The 27,924-nt window shown below is 40.0% G+C and overlaps 2 protein-coding genes across 6 annotated transcripts; one reads left to right on the top strand and one right to left on the bottom strand.

Moving 5' to 3' along the window:
• Nucleotides 1–842: 842 nt before the first annotated feature.
• znf831 (zinc finger protein 831) lies at nt 843–15,169 on the top strand. 3 transcript variants are annotated; one of them, XM_061938006.2, is made up of 5 exons: nt 843–1,169; nt 2,862–6,270; nt 9,420–9,682; nt 11,373–12,159; nt 15,091–15,169. In XM_061938006.2, the coding sequence occupies exons 2-4, from the start codon at nt 2,910–2,912 to the stop codon at nt 12,126–12,128; spliced, it is 4,380 nt and encodes a 1,459-aa protein (XP_061793990.2). In that variant the 5' UTR covers nt 843–1,169; nt 2,862–2,909; the 3' UTR covers nt 12,129–12,159; nt 15,091–15,169. The 3 variants fall into 3 exon arrangements, with proteins under 3 accessions (XP_061793990.2, XP_061793999.2, XP_061793982.2); XM_061938015.2 differs by lacking the exon at nt 15,091–15,169 and having other exon boundaries at nt 2,862–5,136; nt 11,373–12,235; XM_061937998.2 differs by lacking the exon at nt 15,091–15,169 and having other exon boundaries at nt 11,373–12,235.
• Nucleotides 15,170–15,488: 319 nt separating this feature from the next.
• On the bottom strand, nt 15,489–27,688 carry pdrg1 (p53 and DNA-damage regulated 1). 3 transcript variants are annotated; one of them, XM_061929192.2, is made up of 6 exons: nt 27,597–27,661; nt 27,381–27,530; nt 25,251–25,323; nt 25,094–25,168; nt 24,944–25,024; nt 15,489–16,112 (listed from the first exon to the last, which is right to left on the bottom strand). In XM_061929192.2, the coding sequence occupies exons 2-6, from the start codon at nt 27,462–27,464 to the stop codon at nt 16,030–16,032; spliced, it is 396 nt and encodes a 131-aa protein (XP_061785176.1). In that variant the 5' UTR covers nt 27,465–27,530; nt 27,597–27,661; the 3' UTR covers nt 15,489–16,029. The 3 variants fall into 3 exon arrangements, with proteins under 3 accessions (XP_061785176.1, XP_061785184.1, XP_061785167.1); XM_061929200.2 differs by lacking the exon at nt 27,381–27,530 and having other exon boundaries at nt 27,597–27,688; XM_061929183.2 differs by having other exon boundaries at nt 27,381–27,643.
• Nucleotides 27,689–27,924: the final 236 nt, after the last annotated feature.

The following is a 27,924-nucleotide window of genomic DNA, read 5'->3' as shown; positions in this document are numbered from 1 at the left end:
ACTCTGTCATCCATGTCTTTATGGACTTTGCTTTGTGCACTGGTGCACAGTCATGTTGGAAGAGGAAGGGGCCCGCTGCAAACTGTTTCCACAAGGTTGGGAACATGGAATTGTCCAAAATGTTTTGGTATCCTGGAGCATTCAAAGTTCCTTTCAATGGAACTAAGGGGCCAAGCTCAACTCCTGGAAAAACAACCCCACACCATAATTCCTCCGCTGACCCCTCTCTTATCAGTTTACGTAGCCTACCACTTTGTGGCTGAGTCGCGGTTGTTCCCAAACTCTTCACTTTTCTTATATTAAAATTGACGTTGGAATATTTAGGAAATTTCACGACTGGATTTGTTGCACAGGTGACATCCTAAGACAGTTCCACGCAGGAAATCACTGAGCTCCTGAGAGCGGCCCATTCTTTCACAAATGTGTGTAGAAACAATCTCCATGCCTACGTGCTTGATTTTATACACCTGTGGCCGGGCCAAGTGATTAAGACACCTGATTCTGATCGTTTAAAAAAGTAAAAAAAAAATACTATAATGCATATAATATCATGAGGCGATTAAACATTAATATTCATACTATATACAGAATACTGTATTTACCATTACAAATGGCAACCATAAGTGTGCCTCAATGAAAACCTGAGCAAAAACACTGGAGCTAAACCCTGCTGTGAATACGGTTTGGTCTCATCGGCGCACGCACGTTGTCCTTGCTGCACATTGGCAGTGTGGGTGTATGAAAAAGCATGTGGGAGGAAGTGTGTAGGTGGGGAGCGAGCGCTGAAAGCACCAAAAGTGAAGTGGTGTTGATGCTGTCAGTCCGTCCTTTACGGTGACTGTTGAAGGTAAGATCAGTTGCTCTGCAGGCCTACAATTTTCCATCCGGGCTCGTGGCCTCGGAGGTCTTCCAGACCTACTTGCTTGCAACCTGTTCTCCGGATGTCCTTTTTTCCAGTCAAGCCTTCTCCTTTTCTCAATCTCTACCTCTTGAACCCCAGCGCGCATCAGCTCTCTCATTTGCATTTGTTCAGTTGTGACGAGAAGTGTTTCGGAACGCCTTCCAGAACAAGGACACTGGATGATAAAAGAGGTGCACGGAGGATGGCGCTTTTCTTTTTAGTTGTGTTCGTCAGGAGTAGTTTGCTCACTGGACGGTCAATCATCAAGGTACAGTAAGTTTTTCTTTCATTTCATTTAGTCAATTTCATCACGGTGTTCTCACACTTCCTGTTTTCAACAGATGAGAGAGAAGCAGAAGGACGCTGTAATGCACTTGTGTTTGTGTAGCAGACACAGTCAAACACTACACACAAAATGTGACTTGTCGTGTGCGCTGTGAGGAAGTGAAAAGACGTGCGAGAAGATGATGTCAATATTTTTTAAAGTGCCTCAGGTGGATAACGTAGAACTTTCTGGTGATTTTGGAATGAAAAGACTCCAGAGAAGTGATGCACTTGTCGCACACGTCATGTGATTTAGACACTATAAACACTACTGGTGCAGACTGGTAACCAAGGCAACAGAATGTCTGTAGGCAATCTTCTTTTGAATCAGAGCGATAGCGTCAAAATCTTTCTGTGTTTGCTGCAAAGAGTCTACTACAGGCCTGGGCAATTATTTTGCCTAGGGGGGCCAAATTTAGAGAAAAAAAAAGTGTCTGGGGGCCAGCATATCTATTTTTAGGAACACGAATACAAAACCTTACATTAATGTATGATTGAAAGCTTAAAACGTTATGACAGACCGCCTTAAAAACTGAATGGATTTGACTTTTTTTTTAACTGAATGAGATACCCAGAATATACATGAAAATAAAGAATGTAGGATTTACAATATTAACTATGAACGATAAAACACTCAATATTGACAACATATGAACGTTACACCCCCTCTCGATCAACATATTTTACAATCAAGCAAAACGCAACAAAAATGCAACAAACGCAGCGAAATATGAACACAGAGTAAAAAAAATCACCTACAATCTGATATATCTGATATATCACTAAGCTTTAGAACTTTGTTGTAAAAATCTGCTTCCGCTTATGTTAAAGTTCCGATGATTGTCACGCACTCACTGGGTGTGGTGAAACGTGTCCTGTGCATTTGACCCATCCCCATGTTCACCCCCTGGGAGGTTAGGGGAGCAGTGAGCAGCAGCATGCGCTGCACTCGGGAATCATTTGGTGATTTAACCCCCAATCCAACCCTTGATGCTGAGTGCCAAGCAGGGAGGCAATGTGTCCCATTATTTGTAGTCTTTGGTATGACTCGGCCGGGGTTTGAACTCACAACCTCCCAGTCTCAGGGCGGACACTAACCACAAGGGCACTGAGCTGAGCGTCTGTCCCTGACTCCCGCATTCCAGGCTGACACTCTGTGGAAGCGCTCCACACCCACACTGCTTGGTGACTCAGATTACCATAGTAACTAATTTGATTACCATATTAACTAATTCGATTACCATAGTAACAAGTATATCATGCAAAAGCGCAGATTCCAACCATTGAAATACTTTGTATAGTTCAAGACTTATGGTCATTTGAAAACATCAATGCACATCATAATGGCGGCTCCAGTTTCGATCTTAAAGATCTAAAAAATTATTTGTGAATGTCCGGCGGACCAGATTGAAAACCTTAATTTGCCAAGGTCTGGTCAACTGTATCAAAACAGCATATTCATATTTTTATTGAACGGTAAATCTCAGTTTCCGCCAACACAGAAGGGACAGCACCTCATTTAAAATCTATAGTAAAGCTACTTTTTTGGTGTGATTTTTTTTTTCGCCAACATGTTCTATTCTCTAACAAGAAACGTTTGAAAGAAAGTGATGTCCTAATTCTTCATATCTTATAGGTATGAACAGACAGGCACTTCGGACATCACGACAGCAGCAGTGTTACCATGGAGACTGGCAAGCAAGAGATAAAGCAAGCACAGAAAGAGAAGACTGCTTACAAGCGCTCCGTGCCTGGGGTATCAGTGCAGGCTATCCTGGGGTCTTCTGCAGGCCAACAGGAGCCGGCCAAGCTCTGTCTTCCCATGCCATCAGTCTACTCCAAGGAGACACTTCCTTTCCTAACACTCCATATTGTTGGAGGACTACAGTCCCAGCCGGGATTGAGTCTGGCAGCCGCTGCTCCGATAGCCAAGCCAAAGTCATCAGGGAAGAACGTGTGTCCTCACTGTGGACGTGACTGCATGAAGCCTAGCGTCCTGGAGAAGCATCTCCGCTGTCACACGGGCGAGCGGCCTTTCCCCTGCACCGTTTGTGGGGTTTCCTTCAAGACTCAGAGCAACCTTTACAAGCATAAGCGCACTCAAGTTCATGCCCGCCTTTCATATGAGTCAGAGCAAAGCAGCGTGGGCAGTCTGGAGGGTATATCCAGGGATTCCTTGACCCCTGGTTCATCTGTGGATGAGTGCCCAGAGGAATCGCTAAGACTGCAGCAGGAGGCCAATAATGTTGCTGAGATCACCTGCCCTGTCGAAAAACACAATGACTTTCCTGATGAATACCATAAAACAGAAACAAAATTAGAAGCAGGAGGAACAAAAGACAGGGAAAAACATGGCACTGAACAAGAACAACCTCTGCTGAACTATAATCGACACGTTCCTCTTCAGAGACAAGAGGCAACAATGTTCTCCAAGCAGTGGAAGAACTCGGGATGCAAAGTGAAATCAAAGAGCCATGACAGCATTGACTCAGGCTTCAGCGAGGGCAATGATCGGTGCTCCACTCCAGCTGGCGTGATGCCTGACCACCGTCTAGAAACCTTTGAAAGGAGTGGCACAGACCACTCTGAGGAACACATCAACACAGCAGGGGGGCCAGCTGAATCTGTGCGGCAGAAAGAACAGCAGGCACTGGAAGAGCGAATATCCAAACTGATTTCACAAAATACATCGGTTGTGGAGGACAAGCTCCTGGAAAATGTGAGGCCTCGTAAGACGGGTCTGTCGAAGCAGGGTAGCATCGACCTGCCCATGCCATACACATTTAAGGACTCCTTTCACTTTGACATGAAGATCAACAAGGCTTTGAAAGTGGGATTACAAAGAAACAAAAATGCTGGGTTTTATCGCTCAGCACCAACCCAGTACTCCACAACTATGGAGCATGCCCCCTTAGTCCGAAGCAATTCCCTCCAATTCAGTGTTACTCCCCAACAGCCCGAGAAGATCTGCTCAAATGTTTCCTTTCAGAGTGATTTCACGACACCTGCGCAGAGAGGACGCTCTGCGCCTGGCAATCAGCAGTCATCTGCTCATCACCCACTGGTTCGCCAAGCCGCTATAGACTGCATCACCGCCACTGAAACTTGTGTCACAAACTCATCTGTGGAGGAGGCATCTTCTGCTAGTCTCAGCTTTGATGGGGATGACTGCGACATTCACAGAGAGCAGAAAAAAAGAAAATTCCAGAGAAAGAAATCACAGAAGTTTGCTTACAACAAATGGTACATGTACAGGGGTGGGTCATTCAAAAAGCTCTATAGTCCTGAGAAAGCTGAAGATGGGGGTGTTGGTAGGAAAAGCAGGAAGATGTCCTCATCAATTCAAGAGCAAAGTATATTGTCATTCATTACCAAAGAAGCAGATAAGCAGGTACATGTTGCAAAAGGCAATACACAACTTTGTTATTCAGATTCTTCTCTTGCAAAGAACATCCATTCAGGTGTTAGTCTACAAACAGACAATTTAAAATCTACACTTAGGAGAAATCTCTCTTTGTCGTCGTCTCCATTGCTCGCGACTGGATCACTTTATATGCATACAATGGACAACACTGAAAGAGGAGTAGACGAGAAACACATGTGTGGGGAATCTGACAGAAAAAAGCAGAGAACTGAGGAAAAAGTACTTTGCTCTGTGGGAATGGAAACTGACCGACACACCTCGACTAAAACCCTTCAACTGATCACTGATGCTGTGCCTGAACAAACTGCAAATCTCAGTTATGTCAACGAACCAACAAATCCAATACAAGCGCAAGTGAAAAGAGATGTCTTTTCTACGGCCACAGTGACTGAAGCACCGTCCCGTTCCTCTGCCAAGAACACCTTTCTTCCAAAATACCAGCTCAAATTACCAAACAGCGCAGAGCCCAACTCAACTCCGGTTGCTGGTACTGAGCCTTTAACTATGCCGAATAAAACCACCTCTGACCCACAAAGTGTTGCCACAAAAGTAAACCAGACAACTACTGTTGCGGTCAAAGCCTTTTCACAAGGCAACCCTACTCTTTTGTCATACACACATGCTTCAGGGACGTCCAGTCAGTTGATTATGGTAAACAGATCGGATACCACAACTTCAAGCACCACAACCACGCCATGTAACATTGTGTCACTTGATTCAGAACAGCCGACAGGTCAGAACGTGTTTCATGTTCACACAGCGGACCTCCAAATATGTCTACAAATAATATCTGATGAACAGCTGGCTCTAATTGAACCACAGATTGAGCATAAACAGGGCAACACCTTCTGTCAGAGACAAGTTATGGACAAAATGGCTTCAGGGGTAATCCAGATAAATTCCCAGCACCGTGTCTCCAGTGCCGATGAGGGAGGGCATCTTGTGCAGTCTACATGTCCAAAGGGGTTTGATCAAAATCAGTCCTTATCAATGCCTCACTTGGAGAAGGGAAACCCTATCCATTTAGACGAGATACGGACAGAACACAGTGTTAATTCACTAGCTACGGATTTAGCTGAAATAGATGCTCGAGAAGATAGTCTGGTCGAGACAACCACAGAGGCTGTGAGCAGCGCAGACACCATGTCAACAGCTATTTCACCCAGAAATGTAAATCCAGAAGGGGGCCAACACTGGACATTTCCTTCCTCAAGCACAGCAAGTCAGAGCTCTGTGAGAAGTGGATTGTTCAAAGAATGTCATGCAAGCATCGCAAATACAATAGAAACCAAGAGGGAACCTTGTGCACAAGCACAAGTGGAGCTCATGCAGTCCACTAATGTCGCACTTTCCATGGATCTATCTCAAATCTTTAAAGAAGCAGACAGACAAGTATCAGTCTACACTAACTCAGGGGAATTACCATCACCACAGATTCTAGCTTCATTTAAACGTGCACACTCTGAAAGTGATGGGGTGGGACAACATGACGGTCCTTACCAGACACAAGGACAGACACCCTCACTGGACGGAAGAAGCACTGCGCAGTCATTAACTATCCAGGACAAAAGTATCACACCCGTTACAGATGTGCCTGCAAGTATTCAGAGCCCGATTGCAGGTATTGTCTGCTATTTATACTCAGTTAACTAATACTTATTGAATGCTACAATAGCTGGGATTGAACATGGAAATGACAGTCATTCAAAATGGTATACACATACAGGTTGACACCATTCAAATGCAACACGTCTGAGAAACATTCAGCGTGTTGTATAGCCACTGCAGTGTGGTGAAAAGTGCTTCACCTCTAAACCACAAGTGTCCAAACAACAGCTATTTTTTCTTTAGCTTGTTGCGTGTTTTGAAAATGCAAACAATTAGTTAAGCCAGGGGTCGACAACCCTAAATGTTGAAAGAACCATATTGGACCGAAAATACAAAAATGAAAATCTGTCTGGAGCCTCAAAAAAAATGAAAGCCTTATGTAAGTGTTATGATGAAGGCAACACATGATGTAAGTGTCCATATTAGCTATAATAACCTTCTATCAAAATGACTTTAAAAGTCTTATATAAGTGTTATAATGAAAACAACATATGATGTAAGTGTCTATATTACCTATATTAGCCTACTATCAAAATCACTTTAAAAGTCTTATATAAGTGTTATAATGAAGACAACACATGATGTAAGTGTATATATTAGTTTTAATAGCCTACTATCAAAATTACTTTAAAAGTCTTATGTGGTATAATGAAGGCAACACATGATGTAAGTGTATATATTAGCCTACTATCAAAATGACTTTAAAAGTCTTATATAAGTGTTATAATGAAGGCAACACATGTGTCTATATTAGCCTACTATCAAAATTACTTTAAAAGCCTTATATAAGTGTTATATTGAAGACAACACATGATGTAAGTGTCTATATTAGTTATATTAGCCTACTATCAAAATGACTTTAAAAGTCTTATATAAGTGTTATAATAAAGATAACACATGATGTCTATATTAGTTATATTAGCCTACTATCAAAATTACTTTAAAAGTCTTATATAAGTGTTATAATAAAGACAACACATGATGCAAGTGTCTATATTAGCTATATTGGCCTACTATCAAAATGACTGTGTCACAGGCTGACGTATATCTTCGTTGATAGAAATGTTGAAATGTAATATTTATTCTACACATTTTTACAACATTGGAAAATATTAGTAGAACTTCTCAGAGGGTGAGATAACTTCTAGAAATTACTGACTTACAATGGCCAAAAGTATAGATGTGTGTGTCCAAGTTAAAGGAATGTGCAGGCTGTCTTCTTTTAATGGATTTAACACTCCACATAAGTCAATAACATCAACAAAGTTCACCTTTGTGCATTCACGCACAGCATAAAAAGTTTGGTGGACAAATGAGACAAAGAAGGAGTGGCAGCGTCAGAGAAAGTTGTACATGTAAACAAACTACGGTGAGAGCCACAGGTTGCTGACCCCTGAGTTAACTACAGTAGATATATAATATGTTATATAGTAATTTGCTTTGTCACTTATAACACAAAGTTTAGATATGGATGTTTTGTTCCGATAGCTTAGCTTTATTTGAGCCACGGATACAAACGCCCCAGCCTACGTGTTAAGTTGGAGTATTATCTTATGGCTAGATATGGACATGACTATAGTTTTCCAAGCACGGGAAGGAAACAAGTGAGTGTAAAGGACAGTGCTAAGAAGAAGTGGATGGTATTCATTAAATTAAAAAAACAAATCATCAATAACACGCCTGCATCTGTAGCAAGTAAACTTGGTGGAGCAGCTGGAGCGTAGCAAATAGCGTCATAGCAAAGTACAATGCGTCAAAAACGCCAGCCCAGGACGTGGAAATAATATTTAAATGGCAGACATATATCTATGAAAATATAGAGAAGCTGCTGATAGTGTGTTTGATGGAAGGAAGGAGATACTGTAGAAGTCCACTCTCCAAAATAAATACTGTACATTATTATTACATTACTTCATAAAAGTGCTGGACTTGTTTGTACTACATTCTATTGTATTGTTTTTCATACAATATTTATTATCTAAAAGTTAGTATTTCTTCTTAAAAGGCATGTTTTTTGGATAAGGGGAGCAAGCAGAAATGTTTATTTAAAGAGCAAAATGTTGTAAATTTAAAGTTAAAGTACCAATGATTGTCACACACACTAGGTGTGGTGAAATTTGTCCTCTGCATTTGACCCATGTTTATTTACATACCTTAATTACGGCGTGGCGCAGTGGAAGAGTGGCCGTGCGCAAACCGAGGGTCCCTTGTTCAATCCCCACCTAGTACCAAACTCGTCATGTCCGTTGTGTCCTGAGCAAGACACTTCACCCTTGCTCCTGATGGGTGCTGGTTAGCGCCTTGCATGGCAGCTCCCTCCATCAGTGTGTGAATGTGTGTGTGAATGGGTAAATGTGGAAGTAGTGTCAAAGCGCTTTGAGTACCTTGAAGGTAGAAAAGCGCTATACAAGTACAACCCATTTATCATTTATCATTTAATTGTTTCCAAACAGTGTCCGTAACACGGCAGTAAAACGGCTGACCAACAAAACAGAAGTCATCCTCATGGACCCACGAGCTGCGGAAGCTAGCTCTCCGACCATCTAAAATGATTCAATAAGTCCACAGTGACGTTTTGGTGAATTTTCTGAGGAATTTGTGAAACTGGAACAACACAAAAAGAACGCCAGTCTTAAGTTAATAATACTTACACAGACACTTGTAAACGTGTTAGCATACTAGCTCATGCTGACAACGCTAGCTTCATTACAATACAATAGCACGTACAATGCATGAAAACACTCCACATGAGACATTGTTGTAAGTATGAATTGTTTTAGTTGTACTGTAAATCTTACAAATGTTGCTTGGAGTGATAAATGAAGAATCCACACGAGTAGAAACGCTATGAACGATTAGCAGCACTTGTACTTCTGGTTCAAAGCAATAAACCACAAGAAACACTGTCGACATTCACTCAGCAGCAGTTGCAGTGAGCGAACTCGTCCAATAGATGGCGCCATAGCACAAACCTTTTCAGTGTCATTGCATGTGTTTTATGAAAACTATTTGTATTAAGGCCTTCAGCACAGAAAAATCCATAAATTAGCTGCGCCGTTTTATAAGCCCCAGGGTTCAAAGCATATGAAAAAGCGGAATTTACCACCTATGCACGCATGTATTTTGTTGACAAATATATTTCCATGTGTTATCGTACTTTAGGGCACGTGAGGGGAAGCAACATGGAGGTCTGTCCATCCCAGACGAAACATCTGACACGTGAGCGAGACACCTCTGAAGGACCGGAGAGCGCAGGCTGGAGAAGATTTGACAGCGCAGACGCAAACCACCGATATGTGGACATGTCAGGGGGTGACACAGGAGACAGAAGAGGACAGAAGAAGATGGAAGTCGAAACATTGCCTGCAAGACGGTGGAGGACAGCTGTGTCTAATTGCAGACACACAGAAGATACTGTCAATAAGGTATTTTTGTTGCTGAAAATTAATTTATGTGCTCTAAACCTACAAAACACAAAACCAGTGAAGTTGGCACGTTGTGTAAATGGTAAATAAAAACCGAATACAATGATTTGCAAATCCTTTTCAACCTAAATTCAATTTAATAGACTGCAAAGACAAGATATTTAATGTTCGAACTGAGAAACTTAAATTTTTTTTTTTTGCAAATAATCATTCACTTAAAATTTAATGACAGCAACACATTGCAAAAAAGTTGTCACAGGGGCATTTTTACCACTGTGTTAAATGGCCTTTCCTTTTCACAACACTCAGTAAATGTTTGGAAACTGAGTAGACCAATTTTTGAAGCTTTTCAGGTGGAATTCTTTCCCATTCTTGCTTGATGTACAGCTTAAGTTGTTCAACAGTCCGGGGTCTCCATTGTGGTATTTTAGGCTTCATAATGCGCCACACATTTTCAATGGGAGACAGGTCTGGACTACAGGCAGGCCAGTCTAGTACCCGCACTCTTTTACTATGAAGCCACGCTGTTGTAACACGTGGCTTGGCATTGTCTTGCTGAAATAGGCAGGGGCGTCCATGAAAACGTTGCTTGGATGCCAACATATGTTGCTCCAAAACCTGTATGTACCTTTCAGCATTAATAGTGCCTTCACAGATGTGTAAGTTACCCATGCCTTGGGCACTAATACACCCCCATACTATCACAGATGCTGGCTTTTCAACTTCGCACCTATAACAATCCGGATGGTTCTTTTCCTCTTTGTTCCGGAGAACACGACGTCCACAGTTTACAAAAATTTTTTTGAAATGTGGACTCGTCAGACCATAGAACACTTTTCCACTTTGCATCGGTCCATCTTAGATGAGCTCGGGCCCAGCAAAGCCGGCGGCGTTTCTGGGTGTTGTTGATAAATGGCTTTGGCTTTGCATAGTAGAGTTTTAACTTGCACTAACAGATGTAGCGACGAACTGTAATTACTGACAGTAGTTTTCTGAAGTGTTCCTGAGCCCATGTGGTGATATCCTTTACACACTGATGTCGCTTTTTGATGCAGTACCGCCTGAAGGATATAAGGTCCGTAATATCATTGCTTACATGCAGTGTAAGATTCTCTGAACATTTTGATGATATTATGGACCGTAGATGGTGAAATCCCTAAATTCCTTGCAATAGCTTGTTGAGAAATATTGTTCCTAAACTGTTCGACTATTTGCTCACGCATTTGTTCACAAAGTGGTGACCCTCGACGCATCCTTGTTTGTGAATGACTGAGCATTTCATGAAAGCTGCTTTTATACCCAATCATGGCACCCTCCTGTTCCCAATTAGCCTGTTCACCTGTGGGATGTTCCAAATAAGTGTTTGATGAGGATTCCTCAACTTTCTCAATCTTTTTTGCGACAGGTGCCAGCTTTTTTTAAACATGTTGCAGGCATCAAATTCCAAATGAGCTAATATTTGCAAAAAAATCAGTTTTTCTAGTTTGAATGTTAAATATCTTGTCTTTGCAGTCTATTCAATTGAATATAGGTTGAAAAGGATTTGCAATTCATTGTATTCTGTTTTTATTTACCATTTACACAACGTGCCAACTTCCCTGATTTTGGGTTTTGTACATAAATATTCAGTTAGATGAGATATCACAGGGTTATGGTGACATTACACCTGTGTTTAATTTTGTATAAACAGGAACGAGAGGCAGCGGTCAAGGTGGAGTCCGAGCTTGCAGAGCAGCACGGTGGAATCTCTGGACAAGAGCTTCAGCGAGCTACAAACACGGCTAACAATGCTGATTTCCATGGGAACTTTCATGTCAAGCTTTCGGATTTTCCACAGCGAACATTAGAAATGCACAGCGATTCTTTGTCGGAGCAACCAAACCTGCAAGAAATGCATTCAAGTCTGATCGTGTCTGTCGAATCGACACAATCTTTGGTACAAAGTGAGGCCAATGCCAGGCTAACGCAGACATTACAAGACCAGAACGCAACCACGTCCGCTGAAAAGCCAAGCCCTAATGTGGACGATAACGCGGCGTCTTGTTTTTTTGTCAAATCTGAATTGCAAACTTCTCCACAGACACCAAATCCCTCGACTGTTGCCAAAACCCAGCAGTCCACAGACATCGGCCACGTTTGTCTATGTGGTGACGTCAGTCCACGCCATGCTATGACAGGAGAAAATAACCTTTTAGAAGGTACAAGTGTGAACCAAACTAAGACGTTACTGCGACCAAGAACTGATGACCAAGACCAAGCTGCACCTGAAAGCTCGTTTCAGAGCATCCACTCTCACGGAGACGCCGGCCAACGCCACACGGTCTTTTTGGTGGATCCAGCGACCGAATGCTGGTCCGGGGGAGCAAGACCTTTGCCGAGCTGCCAGGAGTACACAGAAGACACCAGCAGCAGTGACGATGAAGGCAAGCTCATCATCGAGCTTTAATCCGCAACGTCAACACCAACATATAGCAAAGGTATGACGCAAGCAAAAATGCAAATATCATACCATAATCAAATATTTATGTAAAAGGAGTAATGTATATGATACAAATAAAGGATCCAATATTATACATGTTCTTATTTTTAATTAATTGCAATATATCAAAAAATGTTGTATCTATATCATTAACAGAGTGTGCCTAAGCTATGACACAGGCAAAACTGCATAATAAAATGAGAGAGAGAGAGAGAGAGAGAGAGAGAGAGAGAGAGAGAGAGAGAGAGAGACACACACACACACTAGTATACATACATGTATATATACATATATACTAGGGCTGCGAATCTTTGGGTGTCCCACGATTCGATTCAATATCGATTCTTGGGGTCACGATTTGATTCAAAATCGATTTTTTTCGATTCAACGCGATTCTCGATTCAAAAACGATATTTTCCCGATTCAAAACGATTCTCTATTCATTCAATACATAGGATTTCAGCAGGATCTACCCCAGTCTGCTGACATGCAAGCAGAGTAGTAGATTTTTGTAAAAAGCTTTTATATTTGTAAAGGACAATGTTTTATCAACTGATTGCAATAATGTATATTTGTTTTAACTATTAAATGAACCAAAAATATGACTTATTTTATCTTTGTGAAAATATTGGACACAGTGTGTTGTCAAGCTTACATTGATACAGCAGATCAGGACAAGCGGTAGAAAATGGATGGATGGATACAGCAGATCCATCTTGTGCTTGAATACATATCACCTATGTGACACACTGCACCATAGCATATGTTGCTGATATATGTTAACCTAAACATGATTACTTAAATATGAAGTTCCCCATAAAGTATATTACTATAGCACAAAAAAATGTAAGTTATAATAGTTAAACTAACATTAACATACTGCAAATGAGCCAATAAAGTGACTATTAATAGAGAGACAAAGGTGGCTGCCAATGTTAAACTTTAATGCAATAGATCAAAATGACATCTTTACCCAGAATGCATTCCTGCGAAAGTATTGCATTTTTTTCTCATTTCAGACTAAATGTGTTTTAATATATTTTAAGATCGTGTTGAGTATTTACTTGCCTTCAAGGTTATTTTCAGGGAGAAAAAAGACAATTGTAAGTGAGAACGATGGGATGAGTCCCAATTGTATTGTCCAATATTTAGGAAAATCATGAATACTGTAAAAACTGGGATTTTTTTGGGGAGTTAAAAAAAAGACCAAGTTTTATTGTCGTAATCAAGATGAATGTTTTAATGGTGGAATGGATTGAATTAGTTGAAAAATGTGTAGGGCGTAGTTGAAAGAAAAAAAGGGCGAAAAAACATGAAAATTATGATTTACTGTCAAATATGTAATATTTGGAAACGTTTGTTGAATGAGCCCACATGTCCTGAAAGCGCTCAAAGTTTTGACGCTTGAACGGGATCAATCGGATGAACGGTTTGAAAGTTAAAAAAACGCTAAGGAAGAATTATAATAAATCCACCATGTTTGAAGGTCGCAGGAGTGCATATTTGTCCATAAGTTGTTTATATTCAGATAAGGAAAGCCCAATAATAGCTTTCGTGGTTGTGGCCATATTGATATCCAATCTTGTAACTGGTACGTTCATAACTCAGGTTATGTCTTTCTCAGCTTCGACTTCCAACTTCTGAGGTTAAGGGAACGCACCATTAGCAGTACTGTAGTGTTTTTGAGTAGAAACTGCATTTAAATTGATTTTAAGTCTTACGGCGTCGTACAAACGTTCTGCGTTTTCGAGGGCTTCCGGTACAGAATCTAAGTCTCAGGGGAAGCAGCTTACTGTCGAAGAAAACGTAAACCTCCTCTGATATTCTAAAACAAAGTCGCTTATGCTGCGTTCTATTCGTACTGGGATGTCGGACCATTGGGAAGTTTAAACTGGAAAAAGGTCGGATTTCCTACAGGTAAAGTCGGAGAGTCCTCACCACCCCGTAGTTAGCTTTTAAAGATGGCTGTTGTGAGTGTAAACAATAATAGTAATATCCGCTGTTAGCACTTCTGACTAGTTTGTCGCACTAAATCAGTCATATAAGTTGTAATGCTGGAAGAATATACAGTATATGGTAATGTACAGGTGAAACTAAAAAATTATGCAATGGTTCAATTATTCCAACTCATGACATTGTAAGCCTATTTTTGATGTAGTTTGGATTATTATGATTTATGAAGACCTTGAACTCAAAATCTGAGAAAAGTTGTCCATCCATCCATCCATCTTCTTCCGCTTATCCGAGGTCGGGTCGCGGGAGCAGCAGCTTAAGCAGGGAAGCCCAGACTTCCCTCTCCCCAGCCACTTCGTCCAGCTCCTCCCGGGGGATCCCGAGGCGTTCCCAGGCCAGCCGGGAGACATGGTCTTCCCAACGTGTCCTGGGTCTTCCCCGTGGCCTCCTACCGGTCGGACGTGCCCGAAACACCTCCCGAGGGAGGCGTTCGGGTGGCATCCTGACCAGATGGCCGAACCACCTCATCTGGCTCCTCTCGATGTGGAGGAGCAGCGGCTTTACTTTGAGCTCCCCCCCGGTGACAGAGCTTCTCACCCTATCTCTAAGGGAGAGCCCCGCCACCCGGCGGAAGAAACTCATTTCGGCCGCTTGTACCCTTGATCTTGTCCTTTCGGTCATGACCCAAAGCTCATGACCATAGGTGAGGATGGGAACGTAGATCGACCGGTAAATCGAGAAAAGTTGTGGTTTTCAAAAACTGTAAGCCCATCCATCCATCCATTTTCTACTGCTTATTCCCTTCGGGGTCGCGGGGGGCGCTGGAGCCTATCTCAGCTACAATTGGGCGGAAGGCGGGGTACACCCTGGACAAGTCGCCACCTCATCACAGGGCCAACATAGATAGACAGACAACATTCACACTCACATTCACACACTAGGGTCAATTTAGTGTTGCCAATCAACCTATCCCCAGGTGCATGTCTTTGGAAGTGGGAGGAAGCCGGAGTACCCAGAGGGAACCCACGCAGTCACGGGGAGGACATGCAAACTCCACACAGAAAGATCCCGAGCCCGGGATTGAACCCAGGACTACTCAGGACCTTCGTATTGTGAGGCACATGCACTAACCCCTGTACCACCGTGCTGCCCATGATCACTAAAATTATAACAAAAAATGCATGACATATTCAAAAAATGAAAAAAAAAAAACATTAAAAAATATATTTTTGCATGATTCAGTTTTTGACAAAAATGTTGTCCGGGGGTTTGTATACTGTCTTGGTCAGATTGTGTAAAACAAGTCTGTTAGCCTGCATATGAGTCTGTGGAATGGAGTATCCGAACAAAGGATTCCACGCATCGGGGACTCAGTTTCTGTACTTTTATATTTATTGAGTACAACTGTAAAATAATCCACCATGGGGCCAAAGAAAGTTGTGTGTGCCAGCACTTTGATAAAGAAGGTGAGAAACACTATGGAGTTCGAGAGATAACTTGTAGTAAAGTGGCTCTTCTCTACCTCTCCACTCATCGCCGTCTTTGCTAACAAGAATCTTCAATAAAAGATACAAGTAATGTTAAATGTTCACTAATACATTTCATTCATCATTTATATGTATTTCACATTTTATGCATGTAAATCTAACATTATCCTCTATAAAATATATTTGGGTGTCTAGAACACATTGATTGAATTCACGTGATTTCTTATGGGAAAAATCACTTTGGATTTTGTACGATTCGTTTTTTTCATTTAACATTTTGTAAGATATTAATACCGAAAACCGAGGTTCCAGTGTACTTGTTTTCCCTGCTCTATGTACATGAATACTTGATTACAGAGAGTCTTTAAGAAAACAGTCATGATCAGGATGTGAATGAAAAACAGCAAGTCAGTTCGAGGATGTCATGGTCACCTCTTTAAAAGACTATTAATGGCTTTCATTTCGTCGGTGGACAGAGGTGAAAGCTTGTAGCCTCTCAGCTCAGGTTTCCCTACAAAAACAGAAAAGACATCAGTCACTTGATAGCAGACGAGGACTTGGAACATCTGCTCAGATTTGTTTGGTCTAAACCAGTGGTTCTTAACCTGGGTTCGATCAAACCCTAGGGGTTCGGTGAGTCGGCCTCAGGGGTTTGGCGGAGCCTCTGCCACGGAGGTAAAGAGACATCCGACTTATCGTGTAAATAAAAACTTCTCCCTACCAGGGTATTATGGATACAACCAAACAATGTTCCCTCTAATTTTCCATCTGATTTGCAGGTTTTTTGATTGATTGATTGAAACTTTTACTAGCAGATTGCAAAGGAAGAGAATACACAGTACAGTTTACACAGTACAGTACATATTCCAGTGTTTCCCACACATTCATTTATTTGTGGCGGCCCGCCACGAAAGAATTACGTCCGCCACAAATGGATTTTTCGGCTTTTGACTCGCTCGACCGCTCATAAAAGCAATGGGACTCTGTCTGTGAATGTACCTTGTAGTTACAACTCCGGTGCAGTAGGTGGCGGTAGCCTACTATGCATTGTAACTCCGCCAATAGCACTTAATTCACCTGGTGGGCCAGAAGAAGACGAAGACGAAGACAAAGACGAAGACGAAGACGAAGACGAAGACGAAGAAGTAAAAGAACGGATCGACCGGATCAAAATATGAGGGTAATATTGGTTATAGCTGCATCGCTCGCGGCTCGTCATATATTTAACGTTAATCCGCGATTTCACCGAGCGTTTCACTGACGGTGAGCAGCCTGACGCTGCTTCATTAAGTAGTAACAGTCTCCTGTTTTCATACCGACGAGCTAACGTGTCCAGGTTATAACCCTGTTGTCAATAAACACACGTGGAGACGGTGCTTCAGATACTACATTAATACTGAAGATAAATTGTCCACTGTCCACTGCAGCATGTGAATGCAATGAAAAGAATAAAATCTGAGCCAATCAGCTGTTAAAATGTTGTCCAGGTTAATGTTTTGGCCATTAAAGGCCCTTCATTTCAAGATTTCAACTGTGATCGGGCTTTAAACAGGTGGCTGACCTGTTCAGATGGGTGTAACTCAGGGGCGCTCACACTTTTTCTGCAGGCGAGCTACTTTTCAATTGATTAAGTCGTGGGGATCTACCTCATTCATATATATAATTTATATTTACTTATTTATGAAATATATGTTTTTGTTAACAAGTTAAATGTGTTTAATGATAATGCAAGCATGTTTAACACATATAGTTAATATTGTTAATAAATTAAAGGTGTTTAATGATAATACAAGTATGTTTAATACATATAGTTAATATTGTTAACAAGTTAAAGGTGTTTAAAGATAATACAAGCATGTTTAACACATATAGTTAATATTGTTAATAAATTAAAGGTGTTTAATGATAATACAAGTATGTTTAATACATATAGTTAATATTGTTAACAAGTTAAAGGTGTTTAAAGATAATACAAGCATGTTTAACACATAGTTAATATTGTTAACAAGTTAAAGGTGTTTAAAGATAATACAAGCATGTTTAACACATATAGTTAATATTGTTAACAAGTTAAAGGTTTTTAAAGATAATACAAGCATGTTTAACACATATAGATTCCTTTCTTTCATGAAGACAAGAATACAATATAAGTTGGTGTATTACCTGATTCTGATGACTTGCATTGATAGGAATCAGGCAGTGGTGCTGATAACGTCCGCATTTTCGAATGGAGGAGAAAAAAAGTCCTCCTTGCTGTCTAATACCACATGAAAGTGGTTGGTTTTTGACATCTTATTTGTCCAGCTTCTGTACTCCTTTGTATACACTTTACAAGAAATACATTGTCGGCAAACTCCGTAGCTTGCTAGCTTGTGCACGCCAGCTTTCTGAGACTCTTATTTTGTTAGCGCAACTGTGCAGTCGATCTTTGGAGTTTTGACGACAGGTACGGCGCCAGAGTCTGTTGAAATAAAGTGTTTCTCGCCTTCCTGTCGGTAATTTTAATGAGCTAAATATGTACATAAAGTGTTGTACTTATATTCCAACTCCGCGTTCTTCTTGGTCATCGCCGCTGCCGCCGCCGCCACCCCCCAACCCCCGACCACACCACCACAAATAGATGCCTGTCCTGTGGGAAACACTGTATTCCGTACAATTGACCACTAAATGGTAACACCAGAATAAGTTTTTCAACTTGTTTAAGTCAGGGTTAATCAATTCATGGTAATGTGTGTAATTTGTTGTGAGTTCATGCACTGTCTTGTTTTTGTTCTTTGAACAAGGTGATGTTCATGCATGGTTCGTTTTGTGCACCAGTAAAAAAACATACGACTTTTTCTTGCATTTGAAAAATATATATATATATTTTTTTTTCACTAAAGAAGGGTTCGGTGAATGCGCCTATGAAACTGGTGGGGTTCGGTACCTCCAACAAGGTTAAGAACCACTGGTCTAAGGACAGTGAAATATTAGCTTCAACAGTGCACTTGATCTATTTACCAATCCACGCAAACAAGCTAACTCCTCTTTGAAAGTGATATATTTCAATGTGGTGACTTTAGATTTTGGATAGGGTTTGTTTTATATTGTTCATGACGTGACCAACTGGTGAATTGTATCCATTAGAATATGTTTGATAGTAACGTCAACATGCCTAGGAACTACAGTAACTTTGAACCTGTTAGAGGAATATTTTCCCACCTTTGGACAGAGTGAACTATACATCAGATCTTGTCTTATGTGCAGTACATTATGTTTAGGGACATAACATGAATGCACCCCGTGTTTCTATCCTTGCAAATACACACACATTGCATCTCATTTAGTTTCCGGAAAAAGAAGTACCAACCTGGAGAAAGACGAAGAAAGGGGTGAGTGTCCTTCACATACATGTTACGTTAACCCTGCATTTCTGTCAGATAATGCACCACTTCTCCCAGAAAATTGTTGAAATTACAAGCAGACATAGACTCCAGCACCCCCCGGTACCCCACAATCTTGGTTCTCAAATCTTCTGAGAGTTATTTGCTCTTCTTTCTTTTCTCCGTGCTCAGTGAGGTACACACAACACAAAGGTTGAGTCAACTTTTCTCCATTTTAACTGGCTGCAAGTGTGATTTTTATATTGCCAGCACCTAGTGATGGGTCCAGCAACACCGATGCATCGGTGCATGCGTCGAGCTCATAGAGCAAAACAATGTGTCGGTGCGCGTACCGCTTTTAGAAAGTCACGTGACCGATAGTGAGCTGTTTCGGTCACGTGACCGATACGCGAACTGTGTCGCACTGACGCCTCCTCTGTGCCCTGTGAGCGAGTCTTTTCTACAGCTGGAGAAATAATAACTAAGAAGAGAAATACTCTAAAATTGAATACGTTGGAAAAAATTATTTTTTTTATAAAAATGTGTAAAAAAAAAAAAAAATACAAAAAAATACCAGTCCACAAGCATCCTCATTCACAACACGTTCTCTTAGATTTCCATGCTATGATACATGTTCACATTATTTATTGACTGTATCTAAAAAAGATAAAAATATATTTTTATTTAAATGAAGATATGAAATAATCCTAAATGAAATACAATGACTTGGTTTATATTATTGTATATACTAGGTCAGTGGTTCTCAACCTTTTTTCAGTGTACCCCCTGTGAACATTTTTTTAATTCAAGTACCCCCGAATCAGAGCAAAGCATTTTTGGTTGAAAAAATGAGATAAAGAAGTAAAATACAGAACTATGTCATCAGTTTCTGATTTATTAAATTGTATAACAGTGCAAAATATTGCTCATTTGTTGTGGTCTTTGTTGAACTATTTGGAAAAAAAGATATAAGAATAACTAAAATCGTGTTGAAAAATAAACAAGTGATTCAATTATAAATAAAGATTTCTACACATAGAAGTAATCATCAACTTAAATCCTCTTTGGGGATTGTAAGAGACCCATCTGGATTCATGAACTTAATTCTAAACATTTCTTCACAAAAAAAGAAATCTTTAACATCAATATTTATGGAACATGTCCACAAAAAATCTAGCTGTCAACACTGAATATTGCATTGTTGCATTTCTTTTCACAGTTATTTTTGATAGACATTTAAAAAAAATCTCACGTACCCCTTGGCATACCTTCAAGTACCCCCAGGGGTACGCATACCCCCATTTGAGAACCACTGTACTAGGTCATAAAATCAGTGTGAGTTGAGTCGGTTCATAGGTTACCTGTAGGGATTTTTAATGTCCAGCAGGTGTCAGTATTTAGTGACACAGTATCGACACAGTATCAATACAGTTTTGCAATGTGTCAAAACGCTTCATAACGCCTCATCAACCCATCACTACCAGCACCTGTTACTTGCTACAGGTGAGTTTAATTACAAATTAAAGGAGCATCACATGCTTAGAATACAACTATTTCTTACAATTTTGAAAAGGTGCCAATAATTTTGTCGCATCTTACTGTGTGGGTTGTTCTCCCGGGATGCAGACGGAACTCCGGACGAAGCGTGCAGGTAGGAATATGATTTATTGTCCATAAATCATACACAGTACAAACAGACAGGAAACAAACAAAAGGAAAGCATGCCGAACACACGGGAAGCTAAGGTAACAACTTAGCACCGGAATCATGAACTAGGAAGCAGGAATAACCTAACAACGAAGACAGACAGTGTGTGGCGAGCAACGTGAATAAATAGCTCTCTGATTAGTGCCCGGCAGCAGGTGAGCATACCCGGACACTAATCAGAGGCAGCTGAAACCAATCAGCACCCATGGTACGCAAAACAAACCCAGGGGTACACAAAACAGGAACCGAGGTAGTCCAAAACTAACAGAACAAAACCTAAACAAAACATGATCCGGGCCACGGATCTTGACAGGTGCATTATCTGACAGAAATGCAGGGGTGCCAATATTTTTGGCCATGACTGTATGTGTTCTGCCATTTCTATTGTGTGTACTTACTTCTGTGTTGTAGAATGAATTGTTAAACTTCAATTCTAGTCATTATTTTAAAGAAAATGATCTGGGTGGACTCTCCGGGGGAGGGGGGAGGGGGCGCAATGCTACCACACTTTGCGTTTCCATTACCCCTAGAATTGCGCAAAATCCAGAGGTGGGTAGTAACGCGCTACATTTACTCCGTTACATCTACTTGAGTAACTTTTGGGATAAATTGTACTTTGAAGAGTAGTTTTAAAGCAACATACTTTTACTTGAGTATATTTATAGAGAAGAAACGCTACTTTTACTACGCTCCATTTATCTACATTCAGCTCGCTACTCGCTACTGATTTTTATCGATCTGTTAATGCACTGGTGACGTTTGACTCCGTTTCACCAATCAAATGCAGTCACCAATCAAACAGAGCCAGGCGGTCACATGATTAACAAGCTTAAGCTTACATGAACTCAACGTCAAATTTGAGGAAGCACATCGCGGTAAGTAATGTTAGTAGATATTTTGGCTGTCACCGTAGGCTCATGTTAGCTTCCCTGCTATGAATCAATGTACATCGGGTGGGGACATTTATTAACGCACTGCAGCCTCTCTCTCTCTCTCTTTCTCACACACACACACACACACACACACACACACACACACACACACACACACACACACACACACACACACACACACACACACACACACACACACACACCAATCAGTGTGTTCCCAGGTGCAGTCCACACCTATCAGTTTATGGTTTGTGTAAAGGCTAACTTTTTATTTTCCTTTGTAATCTCTGCTTACTGAGCCTATGGTGCTGTTAAGTTATTGTGGCTCAATTTGCCTTAATTTCTTTATGTTAATGTATTATTATTTAATATATATTATTGTTTTAGTTGCTTAAGAGATATTCCTGGCTCTGAATTTTCTCATTGCTATTTTTATGTTTTTGTGCATTATTTGTTGGCGTCATCATTAAACGAACAGGTTACTCATTAGTTACTCAGTACTTGAGTAGTTTTTTCACAACATATTTTTTACTTTTACTCAAGTAAATATTTGGGTGACTACTCCTTACTTTTACTTGAGTAATAAATCTCTAAAGTAACAGTACTCTTACTTGAGTACAATTTCTGGCTACTTTACCCACCTCTGGCAAAACCTAAATATCGCAATAAGAAACTGGTAATAGAAACACCCATATTTCAAAAAACCTCTCAAATATCGCTAAAACTTTTTTGTGCTCTCATGAGGTGTTTTTTGAGGCGTTTCGATATTGAAATGTTCCGCAAAAGCATGATGGAAACACTTTTTTCGCATTTACAGCTGGTCACATATAAACACCAACGCAGGACAACTGGGGCAGACGGGTTGTCTTGTCTCGCTTCCGATCGGTCGGCCGGGGAGAGCCGCAGGCTTGGAGAGACCCACATGCTCGAACAATGTCAAGGGGTGCCGTAAGGACATTGCCTTTGAGCGATCACCCGCTGCCTTTGTCATCTACTGACAGCACCGCAACAGCTGTGGCTGCAATATGTTCCCCAAAGTGGAGTCTTTGCTGGATGAGATTTTACGAGAATTACGGCTCATGACATAAAACACCTACAAATTGCACATGTACTTTGTCGAAAATCTTAGAAATATTGTTTTCATTTTGTGAAAAACTGCAATGGAAACGCAACTACTGTATGTTTGTGGACTCTACCTGCTTCTTGTTTGTTTGTATTTGTTTATTTGAAGGACAATGTGCAGTTACATTAAGAAGATGGCTGCACCAGATTTAGCACCATGCTAATTTCCATCTGTAGTCCTTTTATGACGCAATTAACATCCACAATTAAAATTACACAGGACTAAAAATACACAACAATATTAAAATACAAGTACGATACATAGAAGGTATGTGAGTTACAAATCAGTGCGCAGTCAAGTTACAGTATTTTAGCAGCTTCATTTAAAGTGCAGCAGTTTTTAATCAAAGTCCACATAACAAATAAGAAATACATTATAAAAGACAATGTTTGGTAAGCTGAATTTAAAAAATATAATAGCAAATCAAAATGTGAAATAGTACAAATACATGCAAGTGGTTAAGGATAAACAAACATATTTGTTCAGTGATTTTAGTGGTAGAAGAATGATAGTGTTTGCTATAAAAAGCTGCTAAGTTGCAGTACTAAGTGCAGTACTTCTCAAATAGTGTCTTTATTCATATAGTCAATAGTATTTGGGGCCATGACAAAATGCTGTCCTCTTGGAGGGGCGTGAGAAACAGGGGAATGAATAAATAAATATGATCTGGTTCTCAATTGTGTTTCAATTATAGAGAGGTGTGAAAAAATTATGTTCTTTTGAGGGGGTGCGTGAGAGACATTAGGTACTTCCAGTATTATTGTCTTTATTCAATATTAAATAAATATGATCTGGTCGTCAACAGTATTTATATTGGGGCAGGGGGGAGTTAAAATTTAGTCCTCTTGGAGAGGCGTGAGAGGCAGAGGGATCATTCAGTATTAGTGTTCTCATTCATTGATAAATAAATATATTAAATATAAATATAAATTTTTCCTCAAAACTCGACAGTGCGCCTAACCCGGTGCGCCTAATGTACGGAATAAAACTGGTTTTGCTTGCCGACCTCGAAGCAATTTCATTTGGTACATGGTGTAATGTGTGACCAGTAGATGGCAGTCAAACATAAGAGATACGTGTAGACTGCACTATGATGGCAGTATGACTCAAGTAAACAACACCAACATTTTATATGTTACATTGAAAATATAGAACATTACACACGGCGCTCAAAAATCTATCAACATGTTTTAGTACGACTTTGGTAAGCTATGAAGCCGCACCGCTTGATGGATTGTACTGTGCTTCAACATATGAGTATTATTATGGTGTGGCATATAAGGTAAGACATATTATCTGCCGTTTTGTTTCGCAATGTTATGCAAAAGCAACTTTTCTTACCTTACGGTACCTGCTGATCTGTATTTGGGATCTGCATAAATATTAAAAAATTGCGTGTGCCTGCCTATGTAGTCCGTGCCGACACCGTAGTCGATTAGCTTCTTCTTTTTCTCTATCTTCTTGTTATGGGACATTCATCCTCCGCTGTTGCCATTTCTAATATAAAGTACTGTAAAGTTCTTATTTATATCTATCAGTAAACTCGCCATGAAAGCGCTAAAACATACCGTTATAGTGAGTTTACATCATTCACCCAAGCAACTTTAGTTATTAGAGAGTTCCGGTCGGACGTTTTTTCACGGGACACATTTCCGGTGTTGTTGTTTCCGGATGAGGAGATGCTGCTCCGTTATTGATTGAAGTAAAGTCTGAATGTCATTAAAACAGTTAACTCCATCTTTTGACACTTTTTCCACTCCCGTCCTTGCACGCTACACCGCTGCAACAAAGATGTCGGAGAAAAGACCCTGTCGAAGGTGAGCCACGTGAATAAGACCGCCCACAAAACGGCACATCTTGAAGCGAATGTCAGAAAGCGGCTTGAAGATGATCTGTAAAACATCATCTATGCAACATTTTGACCAAAGAACCACCATTACATGTTATGTAGACCACAAGGAAGTCTTTTACATTTGGAAAAAAATAATAATAGTATGACTCCTTTAATGTGCCCTATAATCCAGTGTGTCTTATATATGAAAAAAAGATCAAAAATAGACCATTTATTGGCAGTGCGCCTTATAATCCGGTGCGCCCTATGGTCCGGAAAATACGGTATTTCATTTTGGTAAGGTATCATAATGTATATATGGGTAAATATTTACCTCCACATTACAGCTTGAGAAAACGTAATAAAACCGTTTAAAGGAAGTGTGAGCGCTGACTTACTGGAGATCTTGTTGTTTACTGTTCTTACCTTGCATCTCATTGAGCTGGTTGACTTTAGCTTTTAGTGTGGTGTGAAGCTTATTGAGTTCCTTGTCCAGCTCTCCCTGGTCTGCAGATGAGAAACCAAAAGCTCTCCATCTCGTTTGAACACCAAGACAATTTACAGTTCACACTTTACCTTTCTGGATGACTTCTCTTGCTTTGGACTTGGGGAATTTGATGAACATGTTTCCAAAACAAACCTTCACTTTTTCTGCAAGGGACGACAACTCGGAAATTGAGCATTAAGTGTGTGACATCTTTTATGTCCAGTTGAAAGACAAAGGACCACTAACCTGAACTTGTTTCATCTTTCAAGGCATTGAGTGCTTCTCTGTTCTTGTTTCTCTTCATGTCCAGGTCAACCATCTTAAACGCAAACGCACGCAACACAACAGGTCACATGAATATGGCTACAACAATTAATCAATTAATTAGAAAAAAGTTTCGAATTCTGTTGCTTTAATTATAGGTATGATGCAGGGGTCGGTCGATATATCTTGATATTGTATTATCGGCCCAGCCCTGGTTAATACTCAATGAAAACTCGAACAAAAATCAGCTGCCTCGTGTACAGGTAAGAGGGGCTGGGCGATATATCGAGTTTGTAAGATATATCGATATATTTTTAAACAAGATATGAATCAAGAAAATATTGTAATATCAATATAATTTATTTCACGTTGAAATGACCAAACACAGCTTATTTGTTGTGTTCCTTGTTCTCCCCCGCTTCCCTCTCCCTCTCAACACTCCATGACCTACTAAACCCCTCCCCTTCCTCCTTCCAAGATGTGCTTGCATGTATAAGAACATCCATGATTGGTTGGTTGTTTACTATGATGAGTCACGATTGGTTGAAATTAAGGCAAAACATTAGGGACAGGCCAGTCAGAGGCAAGATAGGGCGGGTCATGGAACCAGGAAAGGAAATCACAATAGACATCCCAAATGACAAGAGAGAAGAGGGAATTTTCAAGGGGGCGATTTATATATTTAAAAAACTAGTGGAAGATGGCAGAGGGATTCTCTTCCTTAGATTTTTCTTTTAGCGATGTAGACAACATCCAGGAAACCCACAATGTGTCTACTTAGCCACATTTGGACAAATGTATGCGTCTGGATAAAACATTCATTTGAGTTGTTTACCGTGTAAGCCCAATTCAAAACTGTTCTCCAGTTGCCAAGTCAGGCATATTCCGCACGAGAAATGCTGCCAAAAATGTATGGCGAAATGAGGAAGATCATAGCTACACAATTAAGTCAAGTCATTTACTTGGCGCTGACCAGAACCGTATGTGTGTGTGACAGTCCATTACATCGTCCACTGGGAATTAAAAAGTGCCTGCCTGCAAATGTACTTTGTATCTGAGTTTGATACGTTTTGTATTATTTGCACAGCTATGTTATTTATTTTACGTAGAAATAATATTTTTCTATTTTATTTATGTTATGTAATTCTGTGCTACTTAAACAGTTTATTTTCTGTGCTGTTAATACCCATCTTGACTAACTGGGTTAATAAAAGTGTTTTCAGTTAGGGCTGCAACAACTAATCGATTAAAATCGATTATAAAAATAGTTGGCGATTAATTTAGTCATCGATTCGTTGGATCTATGCTATGCGCATATGCAGAGGCTACTTTTTTTTATTTTTTTTTGATAAACCTTTATTTATAAACTGCAACATTTACAAACAGCTGAGAAACAATAATCAAAATAAGTATGGTGCCAGTATGCTGTTTTTTTCCCCCAAAAAAATACTGGAAAGGATAGAAATGTAGTTTGTCTCTTTTATCCGATTATTAATCGATTAATCTAAGTAATAATCAACAGATTAATCGATTATCAAATTAGTTGTAGCCCTATTTTCAGTACAGTTGTCATTCACTTCAATTTCAGTGAATATCGCTCAAAATTGAATATCTTTATATAAATATTTTCACCGGACAATATATAGAGATATAAAACGAATATCGAGTTTAAAGTAAAAATATATCGAGATATACTTTTTCGTCCATATCGCCCGGCCCTACAAGTATCTTCTTCCAGTAGGCATGTCCACAATTACAGCGTGAGAAAGCTACTTGTAGGTTTATTCGAGGAAAGCAGCCAAATTCGACACAACAGGGGCCCTGAATACAATTATAACTACTCTAAATTAGACATGATGGTTTTAGAGACAACTGCGCCGTAGCATCCTAATTATGTGTAAGTGTCGCTGAACAAAGTGGACTTTAATGAAATGACCGTTAAAAATGAAAAATACGTTTTCATTCACCATAAATGGTCAATAGATGTCTAAAACACGTTGAAATCTGATATATAAATGATAATTTATTATTTTTAACTTTACATCGTGTTCTAGCATAATATAAGGTCAAAGGCTCATGTGAACTATAATAGTCTAATTATATTATTTGCACCTGTTGTTTAGTTGTAAGGACATCCTCAACTGCCTCTTCCACCTCTGATAAATACTTCACTACTCGCTGAGACTCCGCGTCCATCTGGGATCCGGTGTATACTTTCTTCTTTTGCTTCTTGTTCACCGTTTACTTCCTCTTCTACTACACCTTTGTAGATATTCATACATATGTCTTTTATACTCTTTTTAAAAAAAAATTTAATTTGTTTATCACCTCATCGTCCGTACCGGAAACATAGTCGAGTTGGCGCATGCGTGGCGCAACTTAGCCGACGTCACTTCCCGTTGCCTTATTTTACGACATCTGTTTTACGGCAGTTATATTTGCGCACAATCGTGTTACCATTTGTTTTCATTTTTAGTCATCTTAATTTCAATAACAATATAATATTGAAATTGACCTACAAAACAAACATTATATATCAACTGTTGTTGTTTGTGGTTACCAGTAGGAAGAACCATATCGAGCTGCATGAATAACTTGGCTTTAATAAAGACTTCAGGAGGACAGCAATTTTACATACGCACTGCATGAGAGAGTG

Source organism: Nerophis lumbriciformis, linkage group LG03, assembly GCF_033978685.3.
Source record: "Nerophis lumbriciformis linkage group LG03, RoL_Nlum_v2.1, whole genome shotgun sequence".
Taxonomy (NCBI): Eukaryota; Metazoa; Chordata; class Actinopteri; order Syngnathiformes; family Syngnathidae; genus Nerophis; species Nerophis lumbriciformis.
The sequence above is the reverse complement of the archived record's forward strand: the minus strand, read 5'-3'. Positions and strand labels throughout refer to the sequence as shown.